Source organism: Hermetia illucens, chromosome 6 (assembly GCF_905115235.1).
Source record: "Hermetia illucens chromosome 6, iHerIll2.2.curated.20191125, whole genome shotgun sequence".
In the NCBI taxonomy this organism is placed as follows: Eukaryota; Metazoa; Arthropoda; class Insecta; order Diptera; family Stratiomyidae; genus Hermetia; species Hermetia illucens.
This window is the reverse complement of record NC_051854.1, coordinates 98,164,463-98,180,501: the sequence shown is the minus strand read 5'-3', so window position 1 is coordinate 98,180,501 and position 16,039 is coordinate 98,164,463. Positions and strand designations below refer to the sequence as shown.

Genomic DNA, 16,039 nt, shown 5'->3' with positions numbered 1-16,039 from the left:
CGGAATTTCCCATGAATATTCAAAATTCAAATTTAAATTTTGGAATTGCTGAGCGCCATTGGTGCAAGACGCGATGACTATGCCTGCATCCTTGTTTTCGTCATAAAGCCTTGCCACCTTGCCCAACTATCTGAAAGAAATGGGCTAAATGAATATTTCATTAGAAAATGATCATAGGAAGTCCTTGCACGCCAGCGAGTTTTCCGCCGGCGAACTTTGATTAAGGATGTGATACTCAAATATGTTTTTGTTAAACGGCACTTACCCGTTGAACAATTTTTTCCTTGGGTTATCTGGAAAGTTTTTGCTCGTTAGGAGCCTCTGGGAAAGAAACGAAATGGCCATTACGAAAAAGTAAACCTAAACATGCTTCATCTAACATTCCTTGAAATGTTTATATGCACGTGTTGCAAAAAGTTGTCAGACGGATATGCATATTGTAGCCCGTCCTTCATAACTAGGGCAATCACCTTGCAGACATTTGTTTGTTGGAAAGGATGTGTGGAGTATTAGCTTCAGAATTGAAAGATTGGGAGGTTGCGTTTAAATGTTGAATAAAATGTAACTTTGAATAGGAATCTAGTAACTCGTATGTTAGATATTGATATAGTAGAATGGTGGTGCAGAGACCATGCGGATTACGCTACCTTTAGAGTACACACAGTCTTTTTTTTTTTTTTTGGATGGAGGTGGAAATCTTAGAAAGACGTTGCTGCGCCAGGTTGCAGCAGTGTGTGGGATTCACACCCACTAAAACCACCCCCACTCTTCCGCCCCTCCTCGCGGGACCACCGTGAAGTATTACTTCGGGGGGGGGGGGGGCTCTGGTTCGCTATACCAGCTCGTCCATGTCACGTCTCCGTCGCGCCGCCTTCCGAGCTCGATCCAACTCCAGGAGTTTTGTCTGCACCACGGCTACTGCCTCATTTACCACCATCCAGTTTTCCTCCGACTTCAACATCTCTTCCACCAGGTTGGAGGGTTCGATGTCCATCCCTAAGATGCTGCTTTTCTGCTGCAGAAATCTGGGCCAATGGAACATAACGTGCTCCGGGTCCTCGAGTGTAGCACCGCATTCAGGACAGTTGGGAGACTCGTCCAACTCCATCCAAAGCGATGCAAGTACTTCCTATAGCCACCGTGTCCCGTAAGGAATTGCTTCAGGTGGTAATTCAATTCTCCGTGGTTTCGGTTGACCCATTTCTCGATACACGGGATCAATGTATGGGTCCACCTGCCCTTGTCGGAGTTATCCCATCGTTGTTGTCACTTGCCACACAACTCTCTCCTGATGGCTTTTCGGAAATCCGCATTCACCTCGGCTGGATTTGCCTTCCGTTTCTCGTAGAGCCAGTGTGCCTCGCTCGCTAGAAGATCTATAGGGATCATTCCTGCGATAACACATACTGCCTCCGTCGACGCCGTCCTAAATGCGCTGCACACCCTTAGCGCAATTGGCCGGTATGCCGAACATATCTTCCTCCGGTTGACAGCGTGGTTCAGCGCTCCCGCCCAGACAGGGGCCGCGTATAGCAGGATCGACCTCACCACTCCCGCGATGAGTAGCCTGCGACTATACTTCGGCCCTCCCACGTAGGGACGAGCTGGCATTTGCTGCCTTCTCTCGCGCATAATCCAAGTGTCCCTTGAAACCCAACTTGGCATCGATCATCGCCCCCAGGTATTTCACAACCGATTTTGAGACGACCTCACGATCACCAATCTGGATGGTAACCGTGTTATTCTTCCTACGGTTGGTAATGAGGACCGCCTCCGTCTTTTCGTCCGCCAGGTCCAGCTTGGCCATTCGTAACCATGACTTGATGGTATGAATGGCTTCATTTGCATAAAGCTCCACGTCCTCGGAATGCTTTGCAATTGCAACTACCGCCAAGTCGTCCGCAAAACCAATCAGCGTTGTCTCCTCCGGCACGCGAAGGCCAAGCACTCCGTCGTACATTATGTTCCACAGCAGCGGTCCCAATTCAGAACCTTGAGGCACACCTGCTGTCACAATGTACTCCTTCGGCCCGTCGTCCGTCTCGTACCAGAGAAGTCTGTCCGAAAAGTAACTCTCGATGAGCCGAGCCAAGTAGCTAGGAACACCCAGTTTGGCCAAAGCGCCCTTAATCCAGCCCCAGTTGGCTGAGTTAAAAGCATTTTTGACGTCCAGCGTCACCAGAGCACAGCATTTGCTCATGGCCATTGCATTTCGAGCCAATTCCACGACCTTTGCTACTGCATCGACCGTAGAACGGGCTCGCCGAAACCCATATTGCCGCTCTGAAAGACCACCCGCAAGCTCGATGAACGGGAGCAGCCTGTTGTATATCACCCTCTCCAACATCACACCATGGGGAGTCTAAGAGACAAATAGGGCGATATGAAGAGGGCACGCCGGGTGGTTTTCGGGGCTTCGGTAGCAAGACCAGCTTCCAAAGTTCCTCTTCGGTAACATCAGGGATCGAGAAGACGTCCTGCTGAGCTGCCAGTTGGGCTTCTCTTTCGTCCTGCGGAGCTTCTGGTAGCATTCCCGCTTGCTTCTCCGAATGCCCTTCTTAAGGTTGCTTCGCAGATCCCTGTATTCGTCCTCACGCTCCTGGTGCTCCGGCCTTCCCTTTGTCCTGTGGGAAAGTCTTCTCGCTCGGAGACAAGAGGATCTCAAGGCAGCGATCTCCGTGTTCCACCAGTAGTTTGGCCTCTTGCCGTGGTGCAAACGTCGTCGTGGCATCGTAGCGTCGCATGCTTCGGTTACACGCTGAGACAGCTGTGTGACCCTTTCCACTGCTGTTCCATCCGGATCATGAGCTCCCTCCAATGCGGCCCGGAATGTCTCCTCGTCGAAAGCTCTGATAGACCAGCCAACCGCTTTAGCCTTTCCACCTCCAGAGCGTCGTTGACTGCTTCCCCGGTTCCCAATGCGGAGGAAGATGGCCTGGTGGTCACTGTGGGTGTAGTGCTCACTCACTTGCCAAGCCATCTCCCTCACCAGTGAAGTGCTAACAAATGTCAGGTCAACAATTGAACCCGACCCTCTTCCTCGAAAGGTGGGCACGCATCCAACGTTGGCCAGCACGATGTCCAGCTCCGCAAATGACTCCAACAGAATTTGACCTCTGGTGTTCGTCGATCGGCTTCCCCACTCCAGGGCCCACGCGTTGAAATCGCCCGCAATGATTTTAGGGCTGCGGTCTCTAGCGTCCAACACCAGACTGTCTAACATCTCCTCGCATTGTGCTAAGGTTGCACTAGGAGGAGCGTAGCAGCTGTAAATATGGACACCGTTGACCTTTGCCCTTATAAAACCGGCAGCTGGGGGGGACATGACTTCCTGAATGGCCTGTCTTCCGCACGCCCAGATTGCGGCGTTGCCAGACGCATCCACCGCCCAAGTCGCACCGCCGTAGTTTCTGTACGGCCCGCAAATAACTGCGACATCGACATTCGACTCTCGAATGGTTTGCGAGAGCTGCCTCACAGTGATTGAGATTGATTTGTATCAATCTCATTTCCCTGTGCGGTTCAGCTCTCTCCTATATACCGGACATCTGTTGCTTCCCGCAACATGCCGGCCGTCCACGCCCTCTTTCCCACTAGATAGCATAAGAGTACACATAGTCTAAACGCAATTATACATATGGTTGCCTTTCATTCCTTGGGGGGGTATAGGGCGTCAACCACACCTACGCGTCCTCGCATGCGGTTACCTGAAATATGATTCAGCTCCAAACGGCTTCCCGAGACGCTCGCAACCTCCTCTACTCTTCTGCGCGAAGTGCCTGTGGGGCGATCCACTCGTCGGCCATCTCGAGAGAGTGGATTCCACTGCATGCAATGCAATTGTCTCCCCTCCTTAATGTGTGACCTATCTACTGCCACTTCCGTCTTCAAATCACATCGTATACAAGTGCCAAGCCTGTGTGCTGACCTGTTCGTTTGGGATAGTATAAGATAGCATCAGGCACTCCGATGATACGACGCAGACAGGTATTCACGAAAGCTTGGAGCTTTTAAGCAACCGTAAAATTTCCTTTCCATGCTCAATTCCCATATAGCAACACAGAAAGAACCCTAGCACAAAACAATTTCAGCTTGATCTGTGTGATAATTGCATTTCCAGATTTTAGACAGGCTAGCGAAAGCAGATCTAGCGCTGTTAATACGTCGGGCAACATCGAGTTCGATGCTACCGTCGGCAGAAACCGCGCTTTCTAAATATACAAATTGATCGACGCTTTCGATCCTCAGCTCATTAATGCAAATAGGGAGGATGCGGCAATCCGTCAGAGAACCTTGGTTTAGTTGCTATTTATCTTCAGTCCGACTCTAGTTGCCTCTCTTCCCCAATCCAGAACCATTTGGCCAAGGTCCAGTACCGGGCGAGCGAGCAAACAAATATCATGAGCGTAGTCGAGGTGTTTTACGAAAGATGTCATAGTCCATTGAATTCCTCCACGCACTCCGAACAGGGAATAGGAAGGAAATAATAAGGGTGACAGGATCCTACCCTGGCGAACTCCGCTTTTGACCTCGAAATTCTCCGATATTTTACCTCGGTTCAATGTGTGTCATCATATGTCGCTCTGTTGATAGTTGTTAGTTTCTTCGGAAAGCCTCTTCTACTTGGGGCACTCCAGATCCACTCCTTATTCACGCTACCGAGAGCTTCGATGAAGGGCGCGTGCATCGAAGATCTAAACTCCGCGCACTGTTCCAAAATGATCTCTAGTTAATGTGTCGATGCAGGCGTATCCGGAGCGGAAACCAGCCTGTTCTGTCAATCAAGTTTTCGTTCTTCGATGAGTTCCAGGTGCATTTAAGCTATTATCTTCGTGACGGCAGGGAGCACATAGATACCTTTCCAATTGTCACACTCAAAACGAGTGACTTTTCTTGAATCTTAACGATCATCCTCTTCTTCCACTCTCTGGGAAAGATTTCGGATTCCTAACATTTCCGTATGAGTGGAAGCAGCACATCTGCAACAACTGCAAATGTCCTAGTAAGTTGGGGCTTAAGAGTACACTTAAAGCCTTCCCTGCTTGTCGTAAGAGGCGACGAAAAGGGTTATAAGTTTGTGGGCTAGCAACCTGCAAATATTGAAACTCTACTGATAGGGACTGACCTCACAGGAACGAACTTTGGCTATCGAAAATGGACTTTGATTGGTTTCTGGAATATGCGCACCCTCCTCGACTACCAGAAACCTCGCTTTCTCCAACTTGAGTGAGAATCTTAGGGATATAAGCTGTACATTTCGAGCCTAAGCGAAGTAAGCTGGTGGTACTCTGAAGAGCACTTGTCTCCCTCTTGCCTGCCGACTGTAATGATAATGGTGGAAGGTTCGTGGATTTCTGCAACTTCTAGCGCCTCGTCATTGGTCATAAAGTCAGTTGGGTTTCTACTGACCGACGTGTACGAGTAATCAGATCGACCGCTTCGCTATCAGTAGTAGATTTTGGAGTTGTGTTCCGAATGTGCGTAACGAAAGGGATCACCATCTGATGGTCGCTTAAGTTCGCTTGCGTGTTGCATCCAGCACTTCTCGCAGGGTTGGGGTGCTGTGAATCCGTAAGTTCAACATCTACGGCTGGCACTGGGAGTGCTATCCTGCTCATCGAACGGCACATCTACTGAGTAACGCTCCTGAGGATATCAGTGAGAATTGGGTCGCCATTAAAAATGTCCTGTTCTCTGTTGCTTGTTTGGCCACATCCCAAAAGAAGGTGATAAAATTTGGCTGACTGCAGAGTCATGGAAGCGGATCGATGAATGGAAGGGGTGGAAGGCTCTACTGATCGCTGCGAGTGATGGTGGGTATGACCCGTTCAAACTGGGATACCGTGTAGAATCCCGGGAAGTCTAGCATATTGTACTCGACGAGAAAAGAGAATTTGCTATTGCGCTGGTTAGGGAAGTAGAAGATGCCGTAGACTGCAATGATTTTGGAACTGTATACCGTATTACGAGAAAGCTGAGAAGGACGTTAACGGTTGACTTCGCATCCATGATGGTGAACAACTGAGGTGGTGAAAAGAACATTTCACCAGAGTACTTAACCGTATTATACGTGGTGAGGTTCCTCCCCTCGTGGATGAGATGGCAGGTCACTGTAACATGCGGATACGGACTGCTTCTCCAAGCAGAAGAGAAACCAGTTCAGCCATTAATGTACTCAAACGGAGTAAAGCCGCTGGGCTTGACAGCCTCCCCGCCAAGTTGTTTATCGCTAAACGTAAATCACATAAAGATTAAATATAATAATTAGACTTAAGAAGACATGATCTTCTAAGATTGAAAAGAGGAAGCGTTTATATTTGTAACTGGCAATTCATAGTGGCAAAGTGAAGTGAATATCTTCTGGAGTTAGAGGGATTTGATGGTATGCCTTGGCTAAGTTCAAGGTTGTGAAAACACGGCAGTTAACGACGTTGTGCACAAAGCTGTGAATGAGTGGTATGGGGAAGCGGTCTGAAATGGGCTGAGCATTAAGACGTCTGTAGTTGCTACAAGGTTTCCATTCGCCGTTGGACTTTGGGATCATGTATATTGGAGAAGATCAGCAGCTATTTAATGATCTGCAAATACCCTGGGGTGGCAAGAGACGCACCTTCGAGAAGGTATGGGAGTCAGTAGTGCGGACGTGGTGCTGTGGTGCTGCGTGAGACTACTTTCGGTAGTTATGATGCTGTATTTTTGAAGGAGCGGACGAATGCGAGGGTCGGCTATCTCTTTAAAAATGATCAAAAGGCTGACAGTAAGGCAGGTGGCAGGTTTTCCTTAAGACCTGAGCAAAGTTGCGGAATCTATAACAGGCCTATTCTGCAGATCCACCAGCAACCCATAGTGACCAAGAAAGTCTACGCCCAATATGGGATTACTGATATCCGCTACTACCAAACGCCATGAGAACGTTCGTTGAAGTCGCCCACTTGCCTGTAGCTGTAAGTGTCCTTAGTTGAAGGATTTGCCGTCGCTAGTTTGAGTTGATGCGAAGTCAGTTTGAACGAACGCAAAGCTCCAATCGTTACTGCTAGTTTGGAGACGGTAGCCGCGAGGTTTGCCGACGTCTGCTGAAGCTGAGCGATTTGGTCCGTGGCTTCCCCCGACACTCCACTGGACAGGAGGCACGTGTGCACTTCGTGGATTTTGTCAGCAGTCCCTTGAATGACTTAACTTTCTGATGCTGTTGTTTCTGCTTATGAACTTATTGTTGCTGGAGCCTAACTGAGGTTGGATTCATCACCATATGTGGCGGAGATTGTGGCAATGAATTTCTGTTTCCTGCCTTTAATCCTTCTGTGCTGCTGGCGGTGGCGAAAATGCCGCTGATGTTTGAGTTGTGTGTGCTGTTGACGATGCATTCGTGGGGAATTCTCTTGACAAACAGTTGTTTCTGTTGCGATGTTTCTCTGTTTGTTTGATGAATTCCTTGATACTGAATCTGTCTTGACAAATTGACAGTCGTTCTTGCGGAACCCTTCTGCTGGTTCGCCGTCTGTAATGTCGCTAGTTTCTCATACCGGAGGCCTTCGATGTTGCTGTAGACCTCTCCGTTAACTCCGAAGACCCCAGTTAGTGCTTTGCCTACAAAACTCCTCCTCCTCCTTATTGTCGAAAAGTCAAGGAGCTCATCAATTTCGTGGATAATATCCTTGTATTTAAAAATAAGATGATTTAGAAGCGCATCACAATGCGTTATCCTGACTAATTTTGGTGTATCCTTGCACATCGCACGTGGCTGATTTAGGACATGCATGATGTCTCGTCAGTCATCCTGTATTCCACGCGCCGAGAAATCCATCTCAATCCTCAGTTCACCTCGAACTATTCGGGCTTGGCCTAACTTTTCTACAGGGTATCCTGCGTGAGTTCTCAAAATTTCAAATGTTCTGAGAGAGTGCTCTGCTGAATGTGAAAAAGAGATTTGTCAGATTTAGGTGTGTCCTTGCCCATGTACATGGCGCGATACGCGGTTTCTTGGGTTGTTGCATGACAGGAGATGTTGAAAAATTCGCGCATCATTTCATTGTCATCGGTTCTACCGTCGGTTGTTTCTGCTCTGCTCACTTCAATCTTTTCGATGTTGGCTCTTTCCGCTCTGATCTCTTCGATTTTTCGCTAGAAGGGTTTCATTTGCTTTAGTCGGAATCTCTAGCGCACCGTGATACCAAATAGTTACCGCACGAATCTTGCCATCGCCTCCAGGGTGGACTTCGCGAACCCGTGGTAATGGCCATTTTGTAGTAGGGATATCGCGTTCTCCGGTTGTTCAACCTTTACGTTGGGGGATTTTTTGGATTCTTTTGCCCTAGATTGTAAATGGTGCAAGTATTCCTAGGACCAGAAAATTTGATGAAGTGCCTTCAACTGCTGCCACTGTTCGTAAAGGTATCGCTGCGACCTATATTCTCGGTCGTTGCACCAAAAAATGTCCCAGTGTCAATGTTTGGAGGTCTTCAGGTACGCTCGTCAGGGGAACCAGTGGTCTTGAGTTTAAACAAGCCTCAACCTGACATAGGACCGTAGTGAATTCCTTGAACGTGGCGACAATTTTTGCCTCATCAAACAATGTCATCTATATTTTTTTAAATTCAATTCAGAAAAAAAAAACTGAACTGAACAACTCTTTTTCACCGAACACTCTCTACATTTTTCTTTCTACGATTTCTCTACCAGTTTCGTGACTTTCACCCCGCTATCCATTGGCGCGCCACTCAGGCGTGTGAGTTTCACTCCGTGGTGAATTGCACCATTCTTGTGCGGACCTCGGACGAATCCTCGCTAATCAGCTTGCGCCTCTACAGATCAGTTGCGTCCACATTATCAGCATCCCTCTCTTCCACTTTTTCTGGTAGAGATGGAAAAGAAGGTTCTGACTGGCAAGCCCCTTTTGTGGCTCAAGTTTCCTTCTGTCGAGGCTTTTTTTCTCGTTTCTCGCATGAGTGTCACCGGCAGCGGGGGGTAGTCTGGTGTCCAGTTCCTCTCATTAAGGCATTTGCTGTACTATCCTTTCTGGCTTTAGTGCCGTAGACACAGGATCCGGTACCCTCAGTAGCTCCACCGTAGATAAAGTTAAAATTATTTTTACGTCCTTGGAGAACTTTTAAATATCAAAAGAAGGCTCAACGCCCTGAGACCTGTTTCGCTATCGTTTTCCCATAGACCTAATTGAATGAGGCTATGAGCTGCCCCCATTGCATTGCTCTGAAGGGCTGTAAATTGAGTAGTGCATCCGAGGCTGCTCCTGATGTCGTGCTCATCATCACTTCTGCGTATTCTATTTGGATTAGTGGCTTAATTGTCCTTTCAAAAGCTCTTTAAGGTTCTTCAAAGAATCATTTCAGCAGTTCCATGTATCTTGGAATTTGTATCCCTTTCTATAATTTCCCTCAAAATTAAAAATGACTCAAACTTCTCAAGGAAAATTTCCTTGAGATTTTCTGAACTAAATACATTAGGACAGAATTTAACTGGAGCCGTAAAGTTATCTCTTAATTTCCTTCCCTAATTGATTGATTTATGGTATCCTCTCCGTCCACTGTTAAGGGGAAAGTATTCCCTTACGCCCTTAGTCAGGAATTGATTCAATTATCTAAAGGTTAATAAAGCTTATAAACTAGGGTCGGCAGATACTTCCAATCTGGGCCGGTTATCCAGGTGAATCTGAAAATATGTATACGTTCCTGTAGGTGGGTGAGATTCTGACCTATCTGGAACTGCTATAGGGCAAAGGGGCAGAGAGCACTACTTCGTTACTTGAAACTTATCTGGACGCTAATTAGATGACGTGGAAATCCATTGCGAGGATGGGATTAAACATTTTTGAAGTTCCAACTTAACATCGGTCCTTTCATTTAGTGATAGCTTTAATTTAATATAAAAGTTAACTACGTTTGGAATTCGCGATGTGGTTCACAACCACCACCAGTCGATCTCCATTCCTTAAATAATATTTCGTCCTTTTACCTCCACAGGTATGAGCCTGGTCGGCGGAACGGCGAGTTTGTTGACTGTCGCTATAATCAGAATAAAGGCTACGTGGTTTTCAGTGCAATGGGCTCATTCTTCATTCCATTGGCGGTGATGCTCTACGTTTATTTGAGGATTGGATGCGTATTAACATCGCGACGGCAACGAATGACATTAACGGAGGTAAGCTTGGTAGGATAAGTTCAGAGAGTTCATTGAGTTCATGTAAATTTTCTTGGAAATCTTCTTGTTTTTCGTGTTTAACTTGTGGGAACTTTCGGAAAAGTCGCGGGTTATGCGGGCCAGATTTTCGATAGGAAGATTCTCGGTCGTGAATAAGTTTTAATATTCAATTTAAGAATGTCATTTTATCAGGTTTCTGTCATGTTTTGAATGTTGGGAGGAAAGGAAAAGGAAGAAAAATTGGCTCATAAAGGAAAACATATCAACATTAATTAGCTAAAATCCTAACCAAAAAATAATATTTCCGGGTGCCTTTGTGAATGTATTTTTTCCCAAAATATGTGTTTCGATCAGCGATTTGTTGCCTTCTTCAGCAGAATAAAAACAAGTCGGGAAACCGGAAGCTCGGCGTTTCAGGTATGAAAGGTCTTGTTTGTGCACCCCTTCCACTCCCCGCCTTTTTAACAAATCTCAAAACTAAGATCGACTTCGAAAAGTACTAATCGAGACCTTTCATTTGATACCCCACATGGCTATATTTGATGAAAAAAATTGTACACCCCCCCTTACATGCATGGGGACCCCCCTAAATCTTAACGTAGGAGGATATCACTCACTGCATGTCTGGGGGTCCACAGTTCCCACCTTCCCACCAAATTTCGTGTTAATCGGTACAGCCGTTTTTGAGAAAAGTGCCTATAACAGACAGACAGACAGACAGACCTGACCTTTGTCAGCCCTTCGATGGCGCGTGGTATGTCCTGGTGCGTCAGCAAACGCCACACCCACAGCGATCACCAGGCAATCTTTTTTGAGATATGTGTCGAGCCTCAGGGCAAAGAGCTATCATGTCCGAAACCGAAAAAGATTTCAGGCTGGTCTGCAAATTCTTGGGATGAGCAGACCTTCATAAAGGTGTGGTTAGATCAACCTGATAAAGCAGGCGCCTCTACGAAAAGAGCCGTCCATCTGGCTCAATGCATCGCCAAAGCATGTGACGCGTCCATGCCTAGGAGGTGCTCATTCCCCAGTAGTAGACCAAACTATTGGTGGAATGATGACCTGCCTTCGATCAGCCTGCCATCGAGCCAAAAGAGCGGCTCAGAGGGCAGTAGGTAGAGTCGATCAGGGGCAAAAAGAGTGTGCCTATAAAGCAGCCCGCAAAACCCTCAAGCTCGCCATCCAGCGAAGCAAGAGGAAATGCATTAAGGAGTTCTGCTCAGAAGCGGACGTAAACCCGTGGGGGAGTGCTTATAGAATCTTGATGGGACGATTCAGATGCCGTTCCTCTCCGCAGATCACGTGTCCCACCTTCTTGCTGAAAATCATCCAGGGGTTATTCCCCCAGCAAGAGGAGAGCACCGACATATTCCAACCACCTCCGAATGTGACGGCAATCCCGCTAGTCACCAGAGACGAGCTGCTGGAGATCAGCGGTAGAATAGGAGACAATAAAGCGCCGGGCCTGGACGGAGTACCGAATAAGGCCCTTAAGCTTGCCGTGAAATCTAGGCCGGACACGTTCGCTGAGTTGTTCGAAGTGTACATGTCCGAGGGAATATTTCCAGCGGCATGGAAGCGACAGAAGTTGATATTTCTGCCTAAGTCTGGTAAACCTCCAGGTGAACCCTCGTCATACCGACCCATATGTCTTTTGGACACGGTGGGGAAAATGTTAGAGCGGATAATCTATAATAGATTACTCCCGGTTGTTGAGAGCCAAGGTGGCCTTTCAGATCGGCAGTATGGGTTCCGAAAAGCCAGATTAACCATTGATGCTATCAAATTGGTTACTGGCTTGGCCGAAGATGCAATCCACGGAAAGGGTAGTACCAGCAAATACTGTGTGGTAGTAACCCTGGATGTGAAAAATGCATTCAGTTCGGCCAATTGGAATCTAATACGGAAATCCCTAGTGAAGGTTGGTATTCCCGCCTATCTCGCTGCTATCGTCGATAGTTATTTAACTGAAAGGAGGATCTGGTATTACACTGATGACGGCCCCCGGAGTACGTTGTTTCCGCGGGTGTCCCGCAGGGCTCCGTATTGGGCCCACTACTGTGGAACATCATGTACAACCATGTACTTAATCTTCCTCTTCCGGCGGACGACGACATAGCACTGGTTGTTGTCGCAAAGCATCTCGAAGATGCTGAGTTATACTCAAGCGAGGCAATCAGTGCTGTCAAATGCTGGTTAGAGAGCTCTGGTCTGACGCTTGCGGAGGAAAAAACACAAGCGGTCCTCATTACGAAGCGCCAGAAGAGAAATTACGCCTGTATTAGGATTGGGAATCATATCATCCCTTCCAAGCCGACCATAAAATATTTAGGGGTGGTGATAGACAGGAAGCTCAGCTATAAGCAACACGTACACTATGTTTGTGATAAATCATCCATTGCTAGTATGGCCCTGGCGAGGATGATGCCGAACGTGGGAGGGCCACGGCATACCTCTAGGTTGCTTGTAGCCAGGGTGGTGACCTCAATCATGCTCTATGCGACCCCAGTTTGGAGCGAGGCGTTGCGGATGTCACTTAATACTAGCAAACTGAATGCAGTCTACAGGAGGACAGCTCTGAGGGTATGCTCTGCCTTCAGGCCTGTCTCAGATGATGCAGCATTCGTCATCTCTGGAATGATGCCGATTCACATCTTGGCAGATGAGATTGCGAACGTATACAATGCGAAGCCCATCTCTCCCTCATCGCGGACGAAAAACGCTGAGAGGGAGAGATCCATAAAAAGATGGCAAGAGCGATGTGAACGCTCGGGAAAGGGTCGGTGGACTCACAGGCTCATTCCTGTCATCAAGGAGTGGTTGGAGAGACGACACGGTGAGATTAATTATAATCTCGCCCAGTTTTTCACGGGGCATGGAGGATATCTCCAATACCTTCATAGGTTTAAATTGGAGACCTCACCCGACTGCCCAAATTGCGATGGAGTCCCAGAGGACCCAGAGCATATATTCTTCCACTGTCCGAGATTTGTGCAAGATTGGAGGAATCTAGAGGAGATTCTAGTTGAGGTGCTGGTACCAGAAAATGTAGTGCCGAAAATGCTAGCACATCAGGAGAATTGGGATGCGGTCAACTCCATCATCGCATCTATTCAAGATAAATTGCGAAAGGTAGAGGAAAGGAGAAAAGCGCAGTCACGTGCGCCGCGTATAGAAGAAATGGGATTAAGCTAGAGTGAGCTGACTCCGCCCCGTGATGTAATACCTTATAGTGGTTCCGCGTTTTGAAGACATTGAACCGATTTTAATAAGGTTTTGTTTGTGAAACAAAACGTTTCGTAGGTTCCTGAATGTGTTTTGAATTAATTGTCGTAGGGGTTGAATTTATGGCGCTCAACCTCCTTAACCACTTCTACCTGCTCTAATTGATTGATTTTGATACGATATTTGGTGGGAAGGTGGGAACTGAAAATTCTCTTGCATCCCCATACATGCAAAGAGGGGTTGTCAATTTTTTTTCACCGAATATAGCTAATATGTTGTTTTCTGTCACGTTTTACTAATTCATTTTCCTTCAGGTGGTTTTTAGCCCCGAGAGCTAGCCAGGCGTTTTCTTAGCCTTCTGAAGCACAGGGAATTCCCTAATTGTCACTTTTTCGTTCTGCTTTTGATGACTTTGTTGATATCCAATAGTACCTTTATCCATAGTCCCTATTGGATACTTTTACCTTCTTTGGCCATGACGCCTCGTGCAGGGGGAAGCATTTCTATCTGGTACACTGCCTCGTTTGGTGTTGTTGTTTATTTTTCAAACAGACTTTTCAAGTGGTTACGTTTCATTGTTTCCTGTTTCTTCTCTATGAGATTAAGGAACAACGCTGGCCGGTATCCATTTTTTGTCGCATTTCCGTCATATATGTCATGGCGTTGAAAGATGTATAAATCGAAAAGCTTCCCTGTTATTACGGCTGCCAAGAAAGTGTTCCTCATCATATATTTGAGGAAGGTATTGTCAGTGACTAGATTGGCATTCACCAAACATGATCAACATTTCAGCTTTAATTAGTCGTCCCTGAACTGCTCCTTGGTAATGAGGGGAACTCTTGCCGTTGTGTTAAGCATTAATTTAACTCTGAATTCTTGCTTAAGTTTAGTGGGGGAGCCGCAGCTCCAAGCACTCACACCTTTGTGAGGCCCATTGTCCTATTCACCACGCTTATTCATTGGCTTCTCACCTACAGGGTTCGCAGTGAATCTGTGAACATTCTCCAGAAACAGAGAATGCATAGACTCTTCGTTGAAGAAAACTTTACCAAGGTATCGAAAAAATCAAAAATTTGACTGACGGTTTCGTCCAGGGCAGAGGCAACTCATCAGACGCTGCCTCACCTCTGCCCTGGGAGCAGCGTGATCGAAAGTGCCAACAGGTGGAAAGACGCTCCCTTTTATCATCGCAAAAACACGACAAGGTTGCGAGTTATATTGGACTTAAAACGCCAGTCGTTGTAGTCTAAGCTAGACTAAAGCTAGGTTGTTGTTTAGGATCTGCGGGATCCTAAGTCCCCAACAACAACCTTACCAAGGTTTTTTCGTCTGGGGTCTGAGGAGGCCGGGCCGCTGCATACTTCTCTCATTGGCTGCATAAGGCCGAAACCATCACTTCGATTTTTTCCCTATTGTAGTTTAAGGGGCAGTGTTCCGTTAAAATTCCTACTAAGGTTCTCATATCTCGTTCCTTAAGGGACAACAAAAATGACGCTCCAGAAACCCCGGGTACCTTCACAAAGATTTTCGCCTGCCGGCAGAAGTTCAAATTTCCCCATTTGGCTGGGTGAATCCTTGCAATTTCCCCATTCAGAGTAGACTTGACATTAGATGGCCAAAATTGGGTTCTGGCCCCACCATTGTGGATCCAGAAACTTGAAGAGCCAATCTGTCATTACCGGCGATGTTTGAGTGTCTTAGCACCCTCATCAGGAATGTTTCGTTTAGTTGGTCAAGTTTCAGTAGCATCTGATGACTACTCCACACCAGCTGACTTGATATGCCGTTGCTGCCCGACTGTCGGAACAGATTCATATGGTAGTTTTCGGTGGTCGTCATTTTTTCGAGAAGTCGAGTCAGCTCTATAATCGGATTTCCTAAGGACACCTCTGCGCCCGATCCGTCCTTCGTGACTGACCTGTCCGTGAAGATTATTAAGTCTTTAGGTTCAAATGACTCGTGGCCATTTATCGACCATTCTTCTCTTTTGGTGATTACGACGGAAAATGTCCTTTCAAAGACGAATCTGGAAACCATATATTGGGCTTGCATGAGAATCACCAGATGTTTGCCATGAAATTTCCAGATGGACGCCTTTCCATGCGCCAATAGCATCAAGCCTAGATGCGTCGCTAGGGGTTTTCCGTTTTACTTCCAAATGGATTGGGGGGAGTTGCTTCTAGTGTCGCTGTCCGAGTACTATTAATTACTCCAGTAATACTTAGGCAAATTGGCAGCAGTTTCCTTCCATTAGCAAAGTTCAAGTAGGCTTTATTATGGATGTATATATACAATGAATCCGTTTTGGTGAGAGTCCCCAGATCAATAACAGTCCTGCAGCACCAAAGCAATATGAAGGGTTTCTGGTTTTGTTCCAGGATATAGTCCTTTCATATTAATTTGGAGTCAAGATGTACTCCTAAATATTTGACTGTTTGTACCAGGTGGATTTCGGCTCCTCCTAAGGTTGGTATCATGTAGCTTTCCCATGTGACGCTCCTAGCGAACATAACTTGTCGAGTCTTCCTAGTGTTTACCGTAAGTGCATTATGGAGGCACCAACTGTGGATTATATCCATTCAGGCGCGTCATATACTGTGTTTGTGCGAAGACCTTTGTGTCTTCCAAGAGTATAGCAAAGTGTTCATAACCAGGAGCC

At 46.8% G+C, this 16,039-nt stretch overlaps 1 protein-coding gene across 5 annotated transcripts in view; it reads left to right on the top strand.

Moving 5' to 3' along the window:
* The window catches only part of LOC119660356 (probable G-protein coupled receptor No18), a 254,873-nt gene that overhangs the window by 224,661 nt on the left and 14,173 nt on the right, over nt 1-16,039 (top strand). For all 5 annotated transcript variants that reach the window (XM_038068856.1, XM_038068857.1, XM_038068858.1 and 2 more), the window contains one exon: nt 9,978-10,155. In XM_038068856.1, coding sequence (XP_037924784.1) covers nt 9,978-10,155 — 178 coding nt within the window. The remainder of the gene's footprint in view (nt 1-9,977; nt 10,156-16,039) is intronic.